The 16,144-nt window shown below is 38.1% G+C and overlaps 1 protein-coding gene across 2 annotated transcripts in view; it reads left to right on the plus strand.

Moving 5' to 3' along the window:
• Nucleotides 1–16,144, plus strand: part of PAIP1 (poly(A) binding protein interacting protein 1) — a gene marked incomplete at its 5' end in the record, with an annotated part of 29,011 nt that overhangs the window by 2,053 nt on the left and 10,814 nt on the right. For both annotated transcript variants that reach the window (XM_079703351.1, XM_079703352.1), the window contains 4 exons: nt 5,810–5,995; nt 9,432–9,544; nt 13,494–13,605; nt 15,249–15,374. In XM_079703351.1, coding sequence (XP_079559477.1) covers nt 5,810–5,995; nt 9,432–9,544; nt 13,494–13,605; nt 15,249–15,374 — 537 coding nt within the window. The remainder of the gene's footprint in view (nt 1–5,809; nt 5,996–9,431; nt 9,545–13,493; nt 13,606–15,248; nt 15,375–16,144) is intronic.

The following is a 16,144-nucleotide window of genomic DNA, read 5'->3' on the forward strand; positions in this document are numbered from 1 at the left end:
ATTCTCATAGCATTCCATTGTGAATATTTGTCTGTTGATGAGCATTTGGGTAGCTTTCACGTTTGGGCTTTTACGATTAGGGCTGCTATTCTTGTCCATGCCTTGGTGGACATTTGCCCTTGTTTCTGTTTGGTATATACCTAGGAGTGGAGTTGTTGGGGCTTAAGGTAGCCAGCTTTAGTAGAGACTGCCAAATATTTTTCCAAAGAGACTGTTCCAATGTATGCATTGAATACTGTTTGGTTTCCAGTCGCTTTAATTCCTGGTCAGCACTAGGTATTTGCTATTTAAGTTTAGCCATTCTGGTGGATGGGTGTTAGTTTTTTAATTTGAATGTACCTGATCAACTAATGGTGGCACACCTTTTTTTGTTACTTTTGGGGCGAGAATGGGGGGACTTGACTTTCATATTTGATAGAAAGTATGGGAAAGCTTTATTCCATATTTTAGAAACTTCATGCATCTTAGACTGCATTAAGAAGAACTTTGGGGCTGGAGAGGGGAAAATATAAGCATGGTAGGAAGAGCAATTGATTTGGGGTGGAATGGGCCATCAATCAGGTAAAGTAGAAATGAGAGCAGCTGGATTCTTGCCCCAAAACTGTATTTGGCTTAGAGAAGACAGGAACCATTGGAGAGCTGTGAGTAGTTGACTAACTCTTAAGGATACTTACCTTAAGAACCACAAATGGTTCCTCATTTGTTTGTCTTCCTATTGATTTGGGCTATCTTATGGTGGGAGGGATGCAATTTTTTTTTTTTTGCAGTTCTTTACCAACTAGTTTTACACATAGTTCAAGTGATTCCTGAGAGCAGTGTGTTGAGCCATGTTAGTCCACCTCCTTTGAGCCACGGCCATCTTTTAGGTGCTCCTTGGTCTCCTCAGCTCCTGCTGTACTCATTTTGCCAGAAAAGATTGCAAACTGGAAGCCTGTGGCTCACGTGTACCCTGCAGGTGTGTCTTTTTTGGCCCTGAGTTTTTTTTAAAAGGGGCTTTATAATTTACCAGTACTTAAATTAGATATTGCAAATCTGAATTTTTTGGTTTCTCTTGAAATCCATAAGATCTGGCCATACTGGACTGCTGTTTTGATAGAGCAGAGTTGGCTGGAGCTGAATAGAGGCAGCCCCTTTACATGGAATGTGTAAGCTCTAATTTGCTCACTGGCTTACTTCATTTGCCTGTAATCCACCTGGATTCTATAGGTGTTCAAGCTTGCTACCCCTGCCCTGATATATTTTCGGGCCTTACCCTTTTACCCTCTGTCAAAGCTAGGAGTTTTTCTCAATCCAGTTAGTCACAGAACAGCAAAATCCTTGTTTTTCCCGAGTCTTGGGATAAAATCTGGTTATGAGAGAAACTTTTCCTTGTAGTAACCATAATCCAAAGTCACTCACTCATTAAGAAATAGTTGAGGGCTTCCCTGGTGGTGCAGTGGTTAAGAATCTGCCTGCCAGTGCAGGGGATGCGGGTTTGAGCCCTGGTCCGGGAAGATGCGCGGAGCAACTAAGCCCATGTGCCACAACTACTGAGCCTGCGCTCCAGAGCCCGTGAGCCACAACTACTGAGCCCGTGTGCCTAGAGCCCGTGCTGGTAAACAAAGAGAAGCCTCCACAATGAGAAGCCCACGCGCTGCAACGAAGAGTAATCCCCGCTCGCCGCAACTAGAGAAAGCCTGCGTGCAGCAATAAAGACCCAACGCAGCCAAAAATAAAATAAAATAAAATAAAAAAAAGTCGAATGCTTGCCACGAGTCAAGGGCTGGAGATACAGCAGTGGATAAAATGGACAAAAATTCTTGTCTTTGTAGAGCCTCTATTCTAGTGGTCTTCTAGCTGGGTTTCCAGAAATTCCTTGAGTCTGCTTTTGTTATACACATGAGAAGCTATTGCCTGGTATCATTGAGCTGGATCTGCTCTCAAGAATGCATACTTTTAAAATTTTTTCTGATAGTCTTTTGCTGTGTTTTCATAACCCTTTTAAAACTCCAAGCCCTTTTATCTTCAATCCTTCCTCTAATCCCACTGCTAGAATTTTACTGCTTAACATGCCTTCTTACCAATGAGTTGTTGTATCCATCTATTCCTGGCCATTGCATCTTCTCAGGTAAGCCATTACATCTTGAATATTTAATCACGGTTCACTTATGAGAACCAAAAATTCCACATAGGAGTTGATAAAGCATTTATTAAGAGACAACCCCCCCACCCCACCCCCATGTGCACAGAAAAATCCCAGCTTTTGCTAAGAACATCCTCCTTCAACTTACTGCCCAGTTTTTCTTCTGCCTTTCAATAGTGATGTTCTCCAAAATGAAAAATTATTCACTGTTGGCACTACTTTACTTCTCACTGACCGTTCAGACCTCTGCAGACTGATCCTCTTAATTGTACTGATACTATTTTTGTGACAGATGCTGATGTTGTTTGGGTTTTAAAATCTATCGTCCTCTTAAACCTCATCTAAATAGACTTTGTTGACCACAGTATGATCTGTAAGATTTAATTCCCAGTGTGGGTCGTGTTCTAGGTGCCAAGGGTACCTTTTCAGTCTTGCAGTATTTCCTCCTTTTTATAAAAACTGAATACTTAAGATACTGATTTTCTCAGTTGTCTTCTCTGTGTGCATAGTTCTGATTCCTAAGACTCTGCAACCATCATTCTCTCAGATTTTAACCAATGAAATTATTCTGTAGCATTTGCTATTATGAGCACCTCTCCTCATTTACCTTTTCCTTTGGCTTCTGTGGCAGTACTTCATCCTCCCAACTCTGAGACCATTCCTCCTTCCCTCAGACTGCAGGCTCTGAGGTTCTGTCTTCTGTCTGTTTTATTACCTCCCTTAGTGATAATAGAATCCCCTAGAATCTGACCATCACCAACCTGCCTGTTGATAACTCTGGAATCTAATGCTTCCTCTTAACTCCAGGCTTCTGTTTCCATTTGTCTTGACCTCTTCTGAGGATCTCACATTCAAACTCAAGAACGAAAAAGAATTTATCTTTTGCAAACCTCTTCTTATACTTTTATATTCTAACTAGCTGCTCAGGCTAAAAGCTTGTGGTGTATTGACTCACTTTCCTCTTTCACACTCTTGCCCGCTTTCAATCAAGTTAACTAAAATAGTCTCGACTGTCCCACCTAAGTGTTCATTTCCTTTTATCCCCACTGCTTTGGATTAGGTTCTCAGCTCTTGACAGTGTATTCAAAGTACCTACTGGGGGGCTTCCCTGGTGGCACAGTGGCTGAGAGTCCGCCTGCCGATGCAGGGGACACGGGTTCGTGCCCCGGTCCGGGAAGATCCCACATGCCGCTGAGCGGCTGGGCCCGTGAGCCATGGCCGCTGAGCCTGTGCGTCCGGAGCCTGTGCTCCACAACGGGAGAGGCCACAACAGTGAGAGGCCCATGTACCGCAAAAAAAAAAAAAAAAAGGTACCTACTGGGAAGTGAGTTTTCTTTTTTGTTGTTGTTTTGTTTTTTGGTTTTTTTTTAAATTAATAGACTATTTTTTAGAGCAGCTTTAGATTCACAGCGCAGCTGATTGGAGAGTACAGAGAGTTCCCATATACCCCTATCCTCCCATATGTACCGCCTCCCCCCAAAGTGAGTTTTCTAGTTGATGTCCCTCCTAACCTCTTGTCACAGAACTCTTTTTTTTTTTTTTTTTTGCGGTATGCGGGCCTCTCGCTGTTGTGGCCTCTCCCGCTGCGGAGCACAGGCTCCGGACGCGCAGGCCCAGCGGCCATGGCTCACAGGCCCAGCCGCTCCGCGGCACGTGGGATCCTCCCAGACCGGGGCACGAACCCGCGTCCCCTGCATCGGCAGGCAGACTCCCAACCACTGCGCCACCAGGGAAGCCCCAGAACTCTTTCTAAGAAAAATAAAACTTAAATATTCCTCTGCTTGGAAGCCATTTGACTTCACATTGGAGACTGAAGAAATGTATACTTTAAAAAATCTGGTACTAGAGAACTAATACAAGCTTTAATTCAAACACATTGGAGTGCTCATCTGTTCAGAATACTCTGTCTCCCTTTTTGCTTGAAACAACAGGCCCTGAATCCCCTTTTTAGCTTTTTTCAGAACAGCTCTACTTTCCTCTTTTACTTTCACACTTCAGATTCTCTTAAAAGAGTTATGCTTATTTGGGAAAAAAAAGACTGAGATCAGTGTTCTAAACTGCATTTTGCTACAATGAATGACGTTTGATAGGAACAGTTAGGAAATCAGTACCATCAACTGGGACCTGTAGACTTCCTGCTTTTCATTGTCATTAATAGTAGGATACTACAAATCTGTAAAACTCTAAACTGTATATCAGAAACAAACTAGTTTTTAATTGTAAAACTCACACGTTTGTGGTTAACATTAAGTAATTATTTAATATACACACATTTATAATGCTTAACTGCTTTCACAATTTCATAATAAGGGGTCCGTATTTATAACATAAATGTTTCCTCACTCCAGATGTAACTACTATTATCCCTTGTCTATCTTCCCAGAAATTTTTATTGGCTGTAAGTCTCTCTAAAAATTAAATAATACTAAAATATGGTTCTGTGTTCTTTTAATTAAAAGGTTGGGAACTACTTAAAGGTGATAGTGGTATATTTTTTAAAAAATTTTATTGGAGTATAGTTAATTTACAATGTTGTGTTAGTTTCAGCAAAGTGAATCAGTTATACATATATCCACTCTTTTTTAGATTCTTTTCCCATATAGGTCATTACAGAGTATTGAGTAGAGTTCCTTTTGCTATACAGTAGGTCCTTATTAGTTATCTTTTTTATATACAGTAGTGTGTATATGTCAGTCCCATTCTCCCAGTTTATCCCTTCTCCCTCCTTTCCCCCCTGGTAGCCATAAGTTTGTTTTCTACATCTGTGACTCCATTTCTGTTTTGTAAATAAGTTCATTTGTGTCATTTTTTTAGATTCCACATGTAAGTGATATCATGATCTTTGTCTTTCTCTGTCTGACTGACTTCACTTAGTATGATAATCTCTAGGTCTATCCATGTTGCTGCAAATAGCATTATTTCATTCTTTTTTATGACTGAGTAATATTCCATTGTATATAAGTACCACATCTTCTTTATCCATTCATCTGTCGATGGACATTTAGATTGCTTCCGTACCTTGGCTATTGTAAATAATGTTGCTATGAACATTGGGGTGATAGTGATAGATATTAATTGGAAACTGTTGCTACTATCAAGATTGGCTGGAAACTTGGACATAGAAAGTCTCCTACCACTGTACACTATGATATTTTATAGTCACTTAACTGTATATTTATTTCCATGTCCTTGGGGATTGACACATGACAGACTTCTTTTTTCAATATAGAAATTGTCAAATGTCTACAAGGATAGAGAATGGTGAAATGAATGCCCATGGCCTCAATAGTTAGCTACAGGTGGCCATTCTTGTTTCTATATCTCTGGTCCCTCTCCCTCTCCCATTTTGAAACAAATCCTGGATATTATTGTATCTATAAATATTAATTTTGATATTGGTATTATAATGAAATATTGGTTTAAACTTTATTTCTCAGCCATCTTTTAAATCTACCAGAGGTGAGAAGACAATTCTCTACCCAGCTAGATGAAGCCCTTCTATTATAACATTTTGGCTATTGGGCAAGGAAGAAGTGGACTTAACTTTTTGAAGAAAATAACACATTTTATCAGGTTAAGGATTCTTAAAAATATAATTTGAGCTAGAGACATCCCAACTGAAAGCTGCTTCATGTTTTTTTTAGCCAGTTTCATGGATTAATTTTTTTTTAACCTTTTGATCTATAGGAATCCTATGAGGATGGTTGTGAGGATTATCCCACTTTGTCAGAATATGTTCAGGATTTTTTGAATCATCTTACAGAGCAGCCTGGCAGTTTTGAAACTGAAATTGAACAGTTTGCAGAGACACTGAATGGCTGGGTTACAACAGATGATGCTTTGCAAGAACTTGTGGAACTCATCTATCAACAGGTAGGTTGGCTAATAGCATGGGGCAATCACTGGATAGCTTCCTTGCTGCCCGAAGGTGGTGGCTGCTCCTTGAGGGGGGCCAGGTACGTGTTCACCAGCCTCCACACTCCTTGACTCTTTATGGTTCATGAGAGCTTTTAAGTCTCTGTTGTACAGAATTTCTATAGTTAGGGATCCAGGACTAGAGCCAGACTGCAAATTTTCCTGTGTAGCCAAGGCTCTGTACAGGCAGTTGGAAGGAGCTTTGGACACTTCTGAGGACACTACATGAGTATTATGCCTTTTATCCAAACCCCTGTTTTATAAGGATCTGCCATTATTGGAGTAGGGGAGAAAAAAAGTCATGGGAAAACTTTTTTGCCTCATAAATGATTCTTTATTTTTTTTAAAAAAAAAAAAAAAAAAGGACCACAAAACACCTTGATTTGAGTCTTAACATTTCTGCTTGTCTTTAAAAATTTCAAGGATTTACATCTCAATTCCTTTAAAAAATCTAATGTCAATCTAGGTTGTTCACACAAAGTTTAGTTTTAATAATTCTAGCATATTGGTCATTGACACATTAATGCTATTCTAAGGGGGGAAAAATAGACAACACTCAATTCTGAAGACAAATTTGAGGTCAGTGAGGAGACTGGCCAAAAACAGAGTAGGAGATAAATTCCACCAAAGGTTGTATTTCTGTTTCAGTCATTGCTGAAAGAGCAGTTCAAACTTGAAATATATGTAAGGGTGACTTATGATAGCAGGTCGTGTTTTCTTAATCCTACCTAGTGTTTCATTTGACTACTTTTCCAGTTTGTTCTGGATTGTTACTGGACCCCAGTATTACCTGGCCAACTCTTAGATTTCTGAAAATGCCTGAGGTTTTAAGAAGATAGATCTGCTCTATTTGTCCTGATTCCTACTTTTGCCATCTAAATGGATTAAAAAGGAATATTAGATAAGAAAATGGAAGAATTTTACTTTTTTCTTTTTGCTTTTCTGGCTCTATTTAGTTTCAGCTCTTCAATAGGCTGCTTGATTATAGTTCTTATATCAGAATTATATTATTATAGTTCTTATTATGCTCGTATTATATCAGGGTTGGTTAGAAAGGCTCTAACCTAACAAACTACAATTTCTGTGATTGTCTCAAAGCCAACGCTTCAAATATGTACTTAGTATTATTTTAAGTTCTAACATTCTGCGGTCAGTGATATAGATTTACCAACAGTTCTTAAGTTTCATTGAGGGAGTTTACTCATAGCAACTAACGAGAGGAGACCTATTGTTTAAAAAAAAAAAAAAGGCAGATTAAACGTACATATTCAGTTTTGATTCCTCACCAAATACTACTAAAATGACAGTGTGGGGATTTTAGAACACCAAAAGCCCATAAGGACTTATATGGTGAAAGGAGATAGAAGTACCCATTTTGGAGACTAGAACGCAGATGGGTGAGTGGTAACTGACCTGACGGATTTTAAAAAATGTTGAATTCCAAGCCAGTGGGGAAAGTTGAGAATCGCCCTGATTTATGATGCAGAATCTCCAAAAAGGTTCTAGGATAAGGATGGAATGAGGCTAAAAAGACTGCTTGAAAATCTAAAAAAATTAGGCTGTCTAGATCTTTTTGCACTGAGTAACCAGTTTGAAGTTTTATCATAATCCTTCTTGAAGTTATTGAAGGAGATACTCCACCAAAAGGACGATTTAAGGATGAAGACATGGGAACTAGGAAACAGGGAGTTTTACAGGAGAGGCTAAGTGAATCATCCAGATGATGGTGAAGGGAGATCCCAAGATAGTAGCCATGCACATAGTAGGCCTAGAGGTACAAGGCTTCACTGGAATCGGGCAGAATGCTCCAGGAAAGACTTCCCTGGTAAGATGAGCACACTCCCTTATGTTTGAAGATATTAAGAAGAACAAACTAATGAGAAGTCAGTGAGAAATATATTTTAAAAGTAGAAAAAATTAAGTCTAGGGAAAACAAGGTTGTGCAAGAGAGGAGAAATCAGCATAATACATGGTACAGCTGTAAAGGGAAACACAAAACTAATTAAAAAAATCACGGTGTATCTACAGTTATACCATAGTGGAATGAAGTAAGGTTAAACAGGGTGAAAAGTAAATGCTCATCTTCCTTCGTGGGGAGCTAGTAAGAAATGGCTAAACTCAAATCATGGAGCATGGAGATACGGAGGTTAAAACCTTTTCAGCTGAAAGAATTGAAAGTGGTTGTCTGTGGAAGTAAAATTGAGATATAACAGGGAAGCAGGAAACTTTAATGACCAGCCTTGTTGACTTTAAATTTACTTTAAATTTTAAAAGTAAAGGAAAACAGGCAATGCCAATAATGGGAAAAGTATAAATTTTGAATTTCAAGTCTTTGGGGGTACCAGATACACATACATGAATGTCAGGAGAAATCAGTCTTTCTTCCTTGCTGAGAAATGTACAGGGTCCTGTGTGAGCAAGGAAATAATTAGAAATAAAAAGTTCTAACTATAAAGTACTTACTCCATGCCAGGCAATGCTAAACCCTTCACCTGTAGTTAACTCATTTAATCCTCAGTGGTTGCAAGGTATTACTCTTATCCCCATTTTATACATAGCTTAACAGAGGTTAAATGACTTGTCTAAGGTTGCACATGAGTAACTATACCCAACATAGAATTGGAGGGGCATCAGGCCATTTGTTAGATCTAGACTCTGGTTAACTACTACCTTTGTGAGATTGGCCAAGTCCCTTAACCTCGTAATGTGTGTGTTCTATTGTTCTTTAAAAACTGCAGTTAAAGTTAAACTTCCTGAGTACTTCTTTGGCTATGTCACACAGTCTTTGATACTCAGTGTTTTTCCACTGTCTTCTTATTAAAAATAGCTTATTTCTTTTGATTTCCTCTTTTATTACCCCAAGTGTTTGGAGTGTTGTTGAAGTGTTAATCTTTTGCATCAGGTACCATTAATTACCTCTTTAGGAATCAAGAAACTGAAGCTCAGGGAGGTTTAGAGATATCCAGGGTCACAAAACGGGCCTGGGATTCTTGTTCTGGACTGCTAGATGCCAAAGTTGGTGCCATCCTATTCCTGAGAAATGCCATTTGGCAAATATACTTCATAATTGGCACTATGCAACTGGGTACATGTACATATTCTGTGCAAAAATTAGTTGGTGTAAAGAGAGATTTATCTCTTTGCTTTCTGCTAACCTTGGGTAAATGGTGGGGAGAGCTTACCTTAATGTTTTTCTTTGTACTTATTCTGGTTCTTGGTGTAAGGTTGGGAGGGAGAGTTAATATCCTTATGCCTAACAATTACAAATGACTTGTACATTTTTCTGTACAGTTTTGGAGCAGGAATGTTTTTCCTCTTTAGAATATTGCTGTTAAGTGTTTGCATTAATAACTTGATGTGTCTGTGTCATATAAAACTTTTTTCTTTTTGAAAGGCCACATCTATCCCAAATTTCTCTTACATGGGAGCTCGCCTCTGTAATTACCTGTCCCATCATCTGACAATTAGCCCACAGAGTGGCAACTTCCGCCAATTGCTACTTCAAAGGTTAGTGTGTATATATAAAATTAAAGGAAAACTACTTCTAAATGTACTAGAATTTGACCATTCTTCTTTGCTAAAGACTGTTCTTTATAGAAAGTTGCAGGGGAGAATAGGGCAAACCATTCTTCTTTTTTCTTTCTTTTTTTAATTAATTAATTTATTTTTGGCTGCATTGGGTCTTTGTTGCTGTGCAAGGGCTTTCTCTAGTTGCAGTGAGCAGGGGCTACTCTTCATTGTGGTGCACAGGCTTCTCATTGCAGTGGCTTCTCTTGTTGTGGAGCATGGGCTCTAGGCACGCAGGCTTCAGTAGTTGTGGCTCACGGGCTCTAGAGCACAGGCTCAGTAGTTGTGGTGCACAGGCTTAGTTGCTCCGTGACATGTGGGATCTTCCTGGACCAGGGCTTGAACCCATGTCCCCTGCATTGGCAGGTGGATTCTTAACCACCGTGCCACCAGGGAAGCCCGGCAGGTGGATTCTTAACCGCTGCGCCACTGGGGAAGTCCAAGGGCAGACCATTCTTACTTGTATAATATTAAGTTTATAGTCATATATCTGCCTTTTTCTTATGATGGTCTCTCCCTTTGGTTTTGTGCCTAGAAAGGCCTTTTCCTTTTCCAAGATCTTAAAAATGGTCACTTTACATATTTTTTAGTACTTTTGTACTTTTGGCTTGAGTAAGGATCTAATTTCATTTATTGCCACATGTTTAACCAATTTTTCCCATACCATGTTTTTGAATGATCCATTCCTTATTAGAACTGGTGCCTTTATCACACTACATCCTTATATTTGCGTTGATTCTGGACTTTCATTCTATTCCATTCATTACTTGTTCTCTTCCTGTTTTATTACCAGGCTATTAAAAAACTCATTTTTTCACAACTAGTCTAGTTAGTTCCCCATTCGTGTGTGTGTGTGTGTGTAGTCTTCTTTGCTATTCTTGCATGCTTATTTTCTCTGAACTTTAGAATCAGCATGTGAAATTACACAAATGTTGTTGTTATTTATTTATGTTTTGGGATGACATTGAATTAATGAGCTAATGTAGGGAAATGAATTTTCTTATAATCTGAGTGCTTTTATTCAATAACAAGGTTGTCTTTGAGTTTATTAGAGTTTGCCTGTTAGTTCTTTAAAGATACTTTTAATGGTTGCAAAGTATTCCATCGTGTGGTTAGACTGCACTGGAACAGAATAAAGACTCCAAAAGTACACTCCAGAGACACTTGAAAATTAAGCTTTTAATGAAGGTGACACTTCAGATACATAAGTAAAAGACAAATTGTGCTGCTGACAGAACTGGCTAGTTGTTTGGGGGGAAAAAAAACCAAAGATGGGTTCCTGTATCATTCTTTACACCAAAATATACTTCAAATACAAAACTGAAACAGTAAATACTAGGGGAAAAAATGACAAAAATATTAGGTTGGTAAAGCCTTTTTAAGCAAGACATGATACCTACAGGCCCTAAAACAAGAGATTAAACTTAATTTCATATAGATTATAATATTGGAGGGGTCATAAATTTATAAGAAGTGAAGTAAAAATAGGGACATTTGTAACACATGGCAGTGAGCTCATTTATTTAATAAGAAAAGAGGGGCCTCTTAGGAATGAGTAAGAAAAAGGCCAGAAATATTTCTATTTTTAATAGAAGTATTTGTAATGACTCTGGATAGGTGCAGTTTGGAAAAATATAAATGACAGAGTTACAGAAATATCTAACCTTACCTAATAATTAAAGTACAAATTACAGCTTTTGGAAAGACGTGAAAGTTGGCACTTTGAGGAGGTAGGATGGTAGAAAGGCTTGCTTGTCCTCCCTTATGCTACTCACCCCTGGCTCTGCCTTAAGAGTTACCTGGAGGGGCTTCCCTGGTGGCGCAGTGGTTGAGAGTCCGCCTGCCGATGCAGGGGACAAGGGTTCGTGCCCCGGTCTGGGAAGATCCCACATGCCGCTCCGCGGCTGGGCCCATGAGCCATGGCTGCTGAGCCTGCGCGTCCGGAGCCTGTGCTCCACAACGGGAGAGGCCACAACGGTGAGAGGCCCCCGTAGAGCAAAAAAAAAAAAAAAAAAAAGTTACCTGGAGACTTAAAATGGGGCTAAGCCCCCAGTCTTGGAAATTCTGATATAATTAGACTGAAGGAGAACGTGGGCATGGTTTATAAATCTCCCCAAGTGATTCTACTGTGTAGTCATGGTTGAGACTCACTCTTCTGGCTCTTTTGACTCTGTATCCCCTGTGTGTGCTTCTCTAGTACTAGGATACTGTCAAAGCTATCAACATGGAAAAACACTAATCATATAACAAGTGAAAAGTTCATAATTCTGTTAACTTAAAAATGTAGAATACTTTGAAACAGATAGAAGTTACCTTCACAGCAGTTATTTCTGGGCTGCAGTGTCTTTATTCTTTATATTTTTCTGTTTTAACCTTTTTGAAATAGCCATGTATTGCTTTTATAAGTGAAAATCTTTAACTTAAAGTTTTAGAGTCTTTCCTCTCACCTAGATAATCAACCCTGTACAAGGGTAGGGATTTGCATTTGTACATACATTAACATATATTAATATATAATTTAATAGTAATGGCGTTGATAAAACAAAAAGGTCATTTCATCGAAGCTCTTACCTGAAAAGTCATAAAAGGAAAGACAGAAAGGAAAGCAGCCAACAAGGTGCCTGGATAACTGAATTGGCATTAATTAACTGATCCTTTCCATTATTAACTAGTGTTCTATTTATAGATATCCCAACTTTTTTTCTGATGAGGAATTAACTTAATATGTATGAGAAGATAACCAGTATCTTTCTGTCTGACTCAAACAGCAGATGTTGCTCATTTAATATAGCTTGAAAGCATTGGCACATTAATCTAAGCTGGGTTTACGATTGATACATAAACTGAACCAAGGTAAATTCTTGGACAAGAAATGACTTTTTTCTTTAGGTTCTTTTTGAAAATTTTTTTAAATTGGTACCTCAGGTATGAAAGCCATTAAGCCTTCGTAAGCTGTTCCCTTGGTCTTTAATAGGAGAACTATCAAAATCATTTTTATAAAACACATGACTTTTCTAGAATGTTCTTACACCTTATCAATAAAAATTTTAAAATCTTCAACACCAAAATGGTGAGCATTAAAAGTACATTTTAAAAATCCATTTTAGTAACAGTAGCTGACACCATAATTCATTGGTATAGACAATGACAGGCTTATTGTGATTATTTTAGATAATAAGAACTATGTAAGCTCTAAGGTGAATGCACCAAGTCAGGGAGAAATCAAACAAGGGAAAATAAATTGACTCCTTTAGTCTCTATTAGAAACAAAGACCCAAACAAAGACCAGATTAATTGCCTTCTATGTTTCTGTGTGGTTTCAATTGGGGACTTCTCCTCTTACTTCACTTCCCTGATTTGTATAATAGAAATTCTAAGAATAATGGGCTTAATAAGAATTCATTTTCAGCTTAGTTGGATGTTGTCTGTATTTATATATATATTTTAAAGCTCTGTTCAAAGTTTGTATTTCAGCAAGAGCAGAATATTTTAGAGATACTTCGCATAAAAACAGTGCTCTCTTAAAAAGCCTATGAGACAATAAATAAGGTGAGGCAGTGAGGTTTTTTGTTTTGTTTTTTAGTGCCAATATACCACGAACCTCATGAAATCTATGTAGCTGTAACTTGTTACAATTTGTTCTAGTAATAGGTTTATTTTCAACTATTCTTATCAGTTTCTTAAAACTAGGAATCTTTGTATGAAAAGATAATACATATTCTGATCGCTACAATAGACAGGAACACTTTTTATTACAGAAAATCAGAGTGTTGGTGCATTGTACTTGCCTCTGTACTGCTTGTGAACAACCAAACTGACAAATGGTCATCTTGTTTGACTATTTAAAAAACAAAGCAATGTGAGATTACAAAAGGTATGTCTTTATTAGATGTCGGACTGAATATGAAGTTAAAGATCAAGCTGCAAAAGGGGATGAAGTGACTCGAAAACGATTCCATGCATTTGTACTCTTTCTGGGAGAACTTTATCTTAACCTGGAGGTGAGGAGAAATTTTTCTTCTTAGTACTGACAAAGCCTGAGAATATAAATTGATCTCAATAAGGGATTTGTGTTTACTCTTTTATAACATTAAGAGTGAAATGGGAGATAAAGAAAATAGTCTCAGTACCTACTCATGGTAGTATCTGTCCTCAAATGGAACATATGTACCATTTTGTCTTCCTGTTCATGGGCAGTGTTGGGAGATAGTTACTAAGCATTTTAAAGTCTTTATGTACTTTTGGAAAGCCATGATTTACATGTGATTTCAAGCTTTTGGTGTACAGACAGTCACACCTTTTTGAATCCTTGTATCATAAATATTAGCACATTTAGTATGTTGACTTTCAGATGGTGACCCAAAAGCAACTTGCTTACAGAGCATAAAACTTTGAAGAGGGGAGAGACTAGAGTTTCTGTGTTTTTTGTTTGTTTTTTTTCACCTAATTCACCTACAGTAGTTCTTTTTGGTCCTATTTTATATATTAATCTTCTATATAGAATGTATTTATACAAAGTCTACAGCTAAATTGGTAGTATACTTGAGTATATGCTTGTTGGTAGGCAACATAAGTGCTGAATATTACTTTGTAATGGATTTGCTTGATTTTTTTTTTTTTGACTAGTTAGTCCCAGATATCGGTATACCTTCTTAAACTCTGATTTGAGGACTTAGTATTGTAAATACCACTGAAAAGACACATGAATCCACCGTCAAATGTACATCTCAGTCAGTGCATCTAAAAGGTCGTTGTCCAGTCTCGTGCCTAATTTACTATCCCTTTTTACCACAGATGGCCTTAATTTTAAAAAAAAATCTCATGCCTTAATCTTTCTCAGTTTATTTTTGTATAAGCCAAATAAGAGCACCAATATAAAATGTACCTTAAATGAATTGTCACTTTAAGAACGCTGTTGAACTTCCTATGTAGAAGTCATGATGATATGTGTGGTGGGAGTTATAAAGATAAGGCATGGCTCCTGAACCTACAGTTCTTCAAGCCAGAGAGCTGAGATACATATTCTATTCTGATGCAAGTTAGAGTATTTTTAAATAGTATAAAAAGCAGAAAAAAGCTCTGTGTTCCCAAAAAGGTGTTAATAGACTAGAGACTGCTTTATGAAGCAGTAATATTAAAGGAGGCTTAAATTATCCTGACCATATGTTTTTTTTATATATATAAATTTATTTATTTATTTTGGGCTGTGTTGGGTCTTTGTTGCTGTGCGTGGGCTTTCTCTAGTTGCGACGAGCGGGGGCTAGTCTTCGTTTTGGTGCGTTGGCTTCTCATTGTCGTGGCTTCTCTTGTTGCAGAGCACAGGCTCTAGGCGTGCGGGCTTCAGTAGCTGTGGTACGTGGGCTCAGTGGTTGTGGCTTGCGGGCTCTAGAGCGCAGGCTCAGTAGTTGTGGAGCACGAGGTTAGTTGCTCCACGGCATGTGGGATCTTCCCCAGCCAGGGCTCGAACCTGTGTCCCTTGCATTGGCAGGCAGATTCTTAACCACTTCGCCACCAGGGAAGACCCTGACCATATGTTTTGTATTGTTTAACTTAAAACACTTATTTTGCCAGCACTTTGTTAGACCACTTGTATATCTGTGTTATATTTTGGCATAGTTGCTTTTCATTTTCTTTTCCCCAAAAGATCAAAGGAACAAATGGCCAGGTTACAAGGGCAGACATTCTTCAGGTCGGTCTTCGGGAGTTGCTGAATGCCCTCTTTTCTAATCCTATGGATGACAACTTAATTTGTGCAGTAAAATTACTGAAGGTAGGTTTTAATTATTTTTTTCTTAAAATGTAACTGTTTCATCCCTTTAGTGTATAATTTCAAGGAAGGGAAGTACATATAATACACAAATAGATCCAAGAGTAAGTTATTTAAGTTAAATATTGACATTTTACTTTACTCTCGAATTTAATATTGGAAAGGCAATATATACTTATTGTTTAATAAAAGAAGCAAAATTTAAAAGTGAAAAATGGAAGTCCTTCACTCCACCCCATACGTCAAGTCCCTTTCCTTCCCTTCCTCTATCTGCATGTGTGCTCTCGTAAGATCTTACTCGTTGTGGCTTGCTTTTTTACCACCAAATGAAGATCTTGGATTTTTGCATGGCGCTTCTTCAGTAGCTTCCCAGTGTTCCATTGTATGCATGCACATTGTTTAGCCATTCCATCCTTGAACAGTTATTTTCAGTTTAGCCACTGTGGCACTGTCAGTAATCTTTCACTGTATCTTTATATATGCAGTTGTTTATGTAACTTAAATTCTTACCCATAGATTTGGTGGCTCAGTGAGCATGTATACCTTAATTTGATAAGTAATGCCAAATTTCCCTTCCAAATGCTGAACCAGAGTGTGTTCCCACCAACAGTGCATGAGTATACCTCTTTTCCCATATCCTTATCAGTGATGGATAGAATCAATCCTAGGTTTTATTTTGTCATCGTGATGAGTAAAAACAAAAAGCTCATTTTAATTTGCATTTCTGTGACTAAAATCACTAGTGAATTAAAGCCTTTTTTTGTTTGTAAGCC

Source organism: Hyperoodon ampullatus (genome assembly GCF_949752795.1).
Source record: "Hyperoodon ampullatus genome assembly, chromosome: 4".
Taxonomy (NCBI): Eukaryota; Metazoa; Chordata; class Mammalia; order Artiodactyla; family Ziphiidae; genus Hyperoodon; species Hyperoodon ampullatus.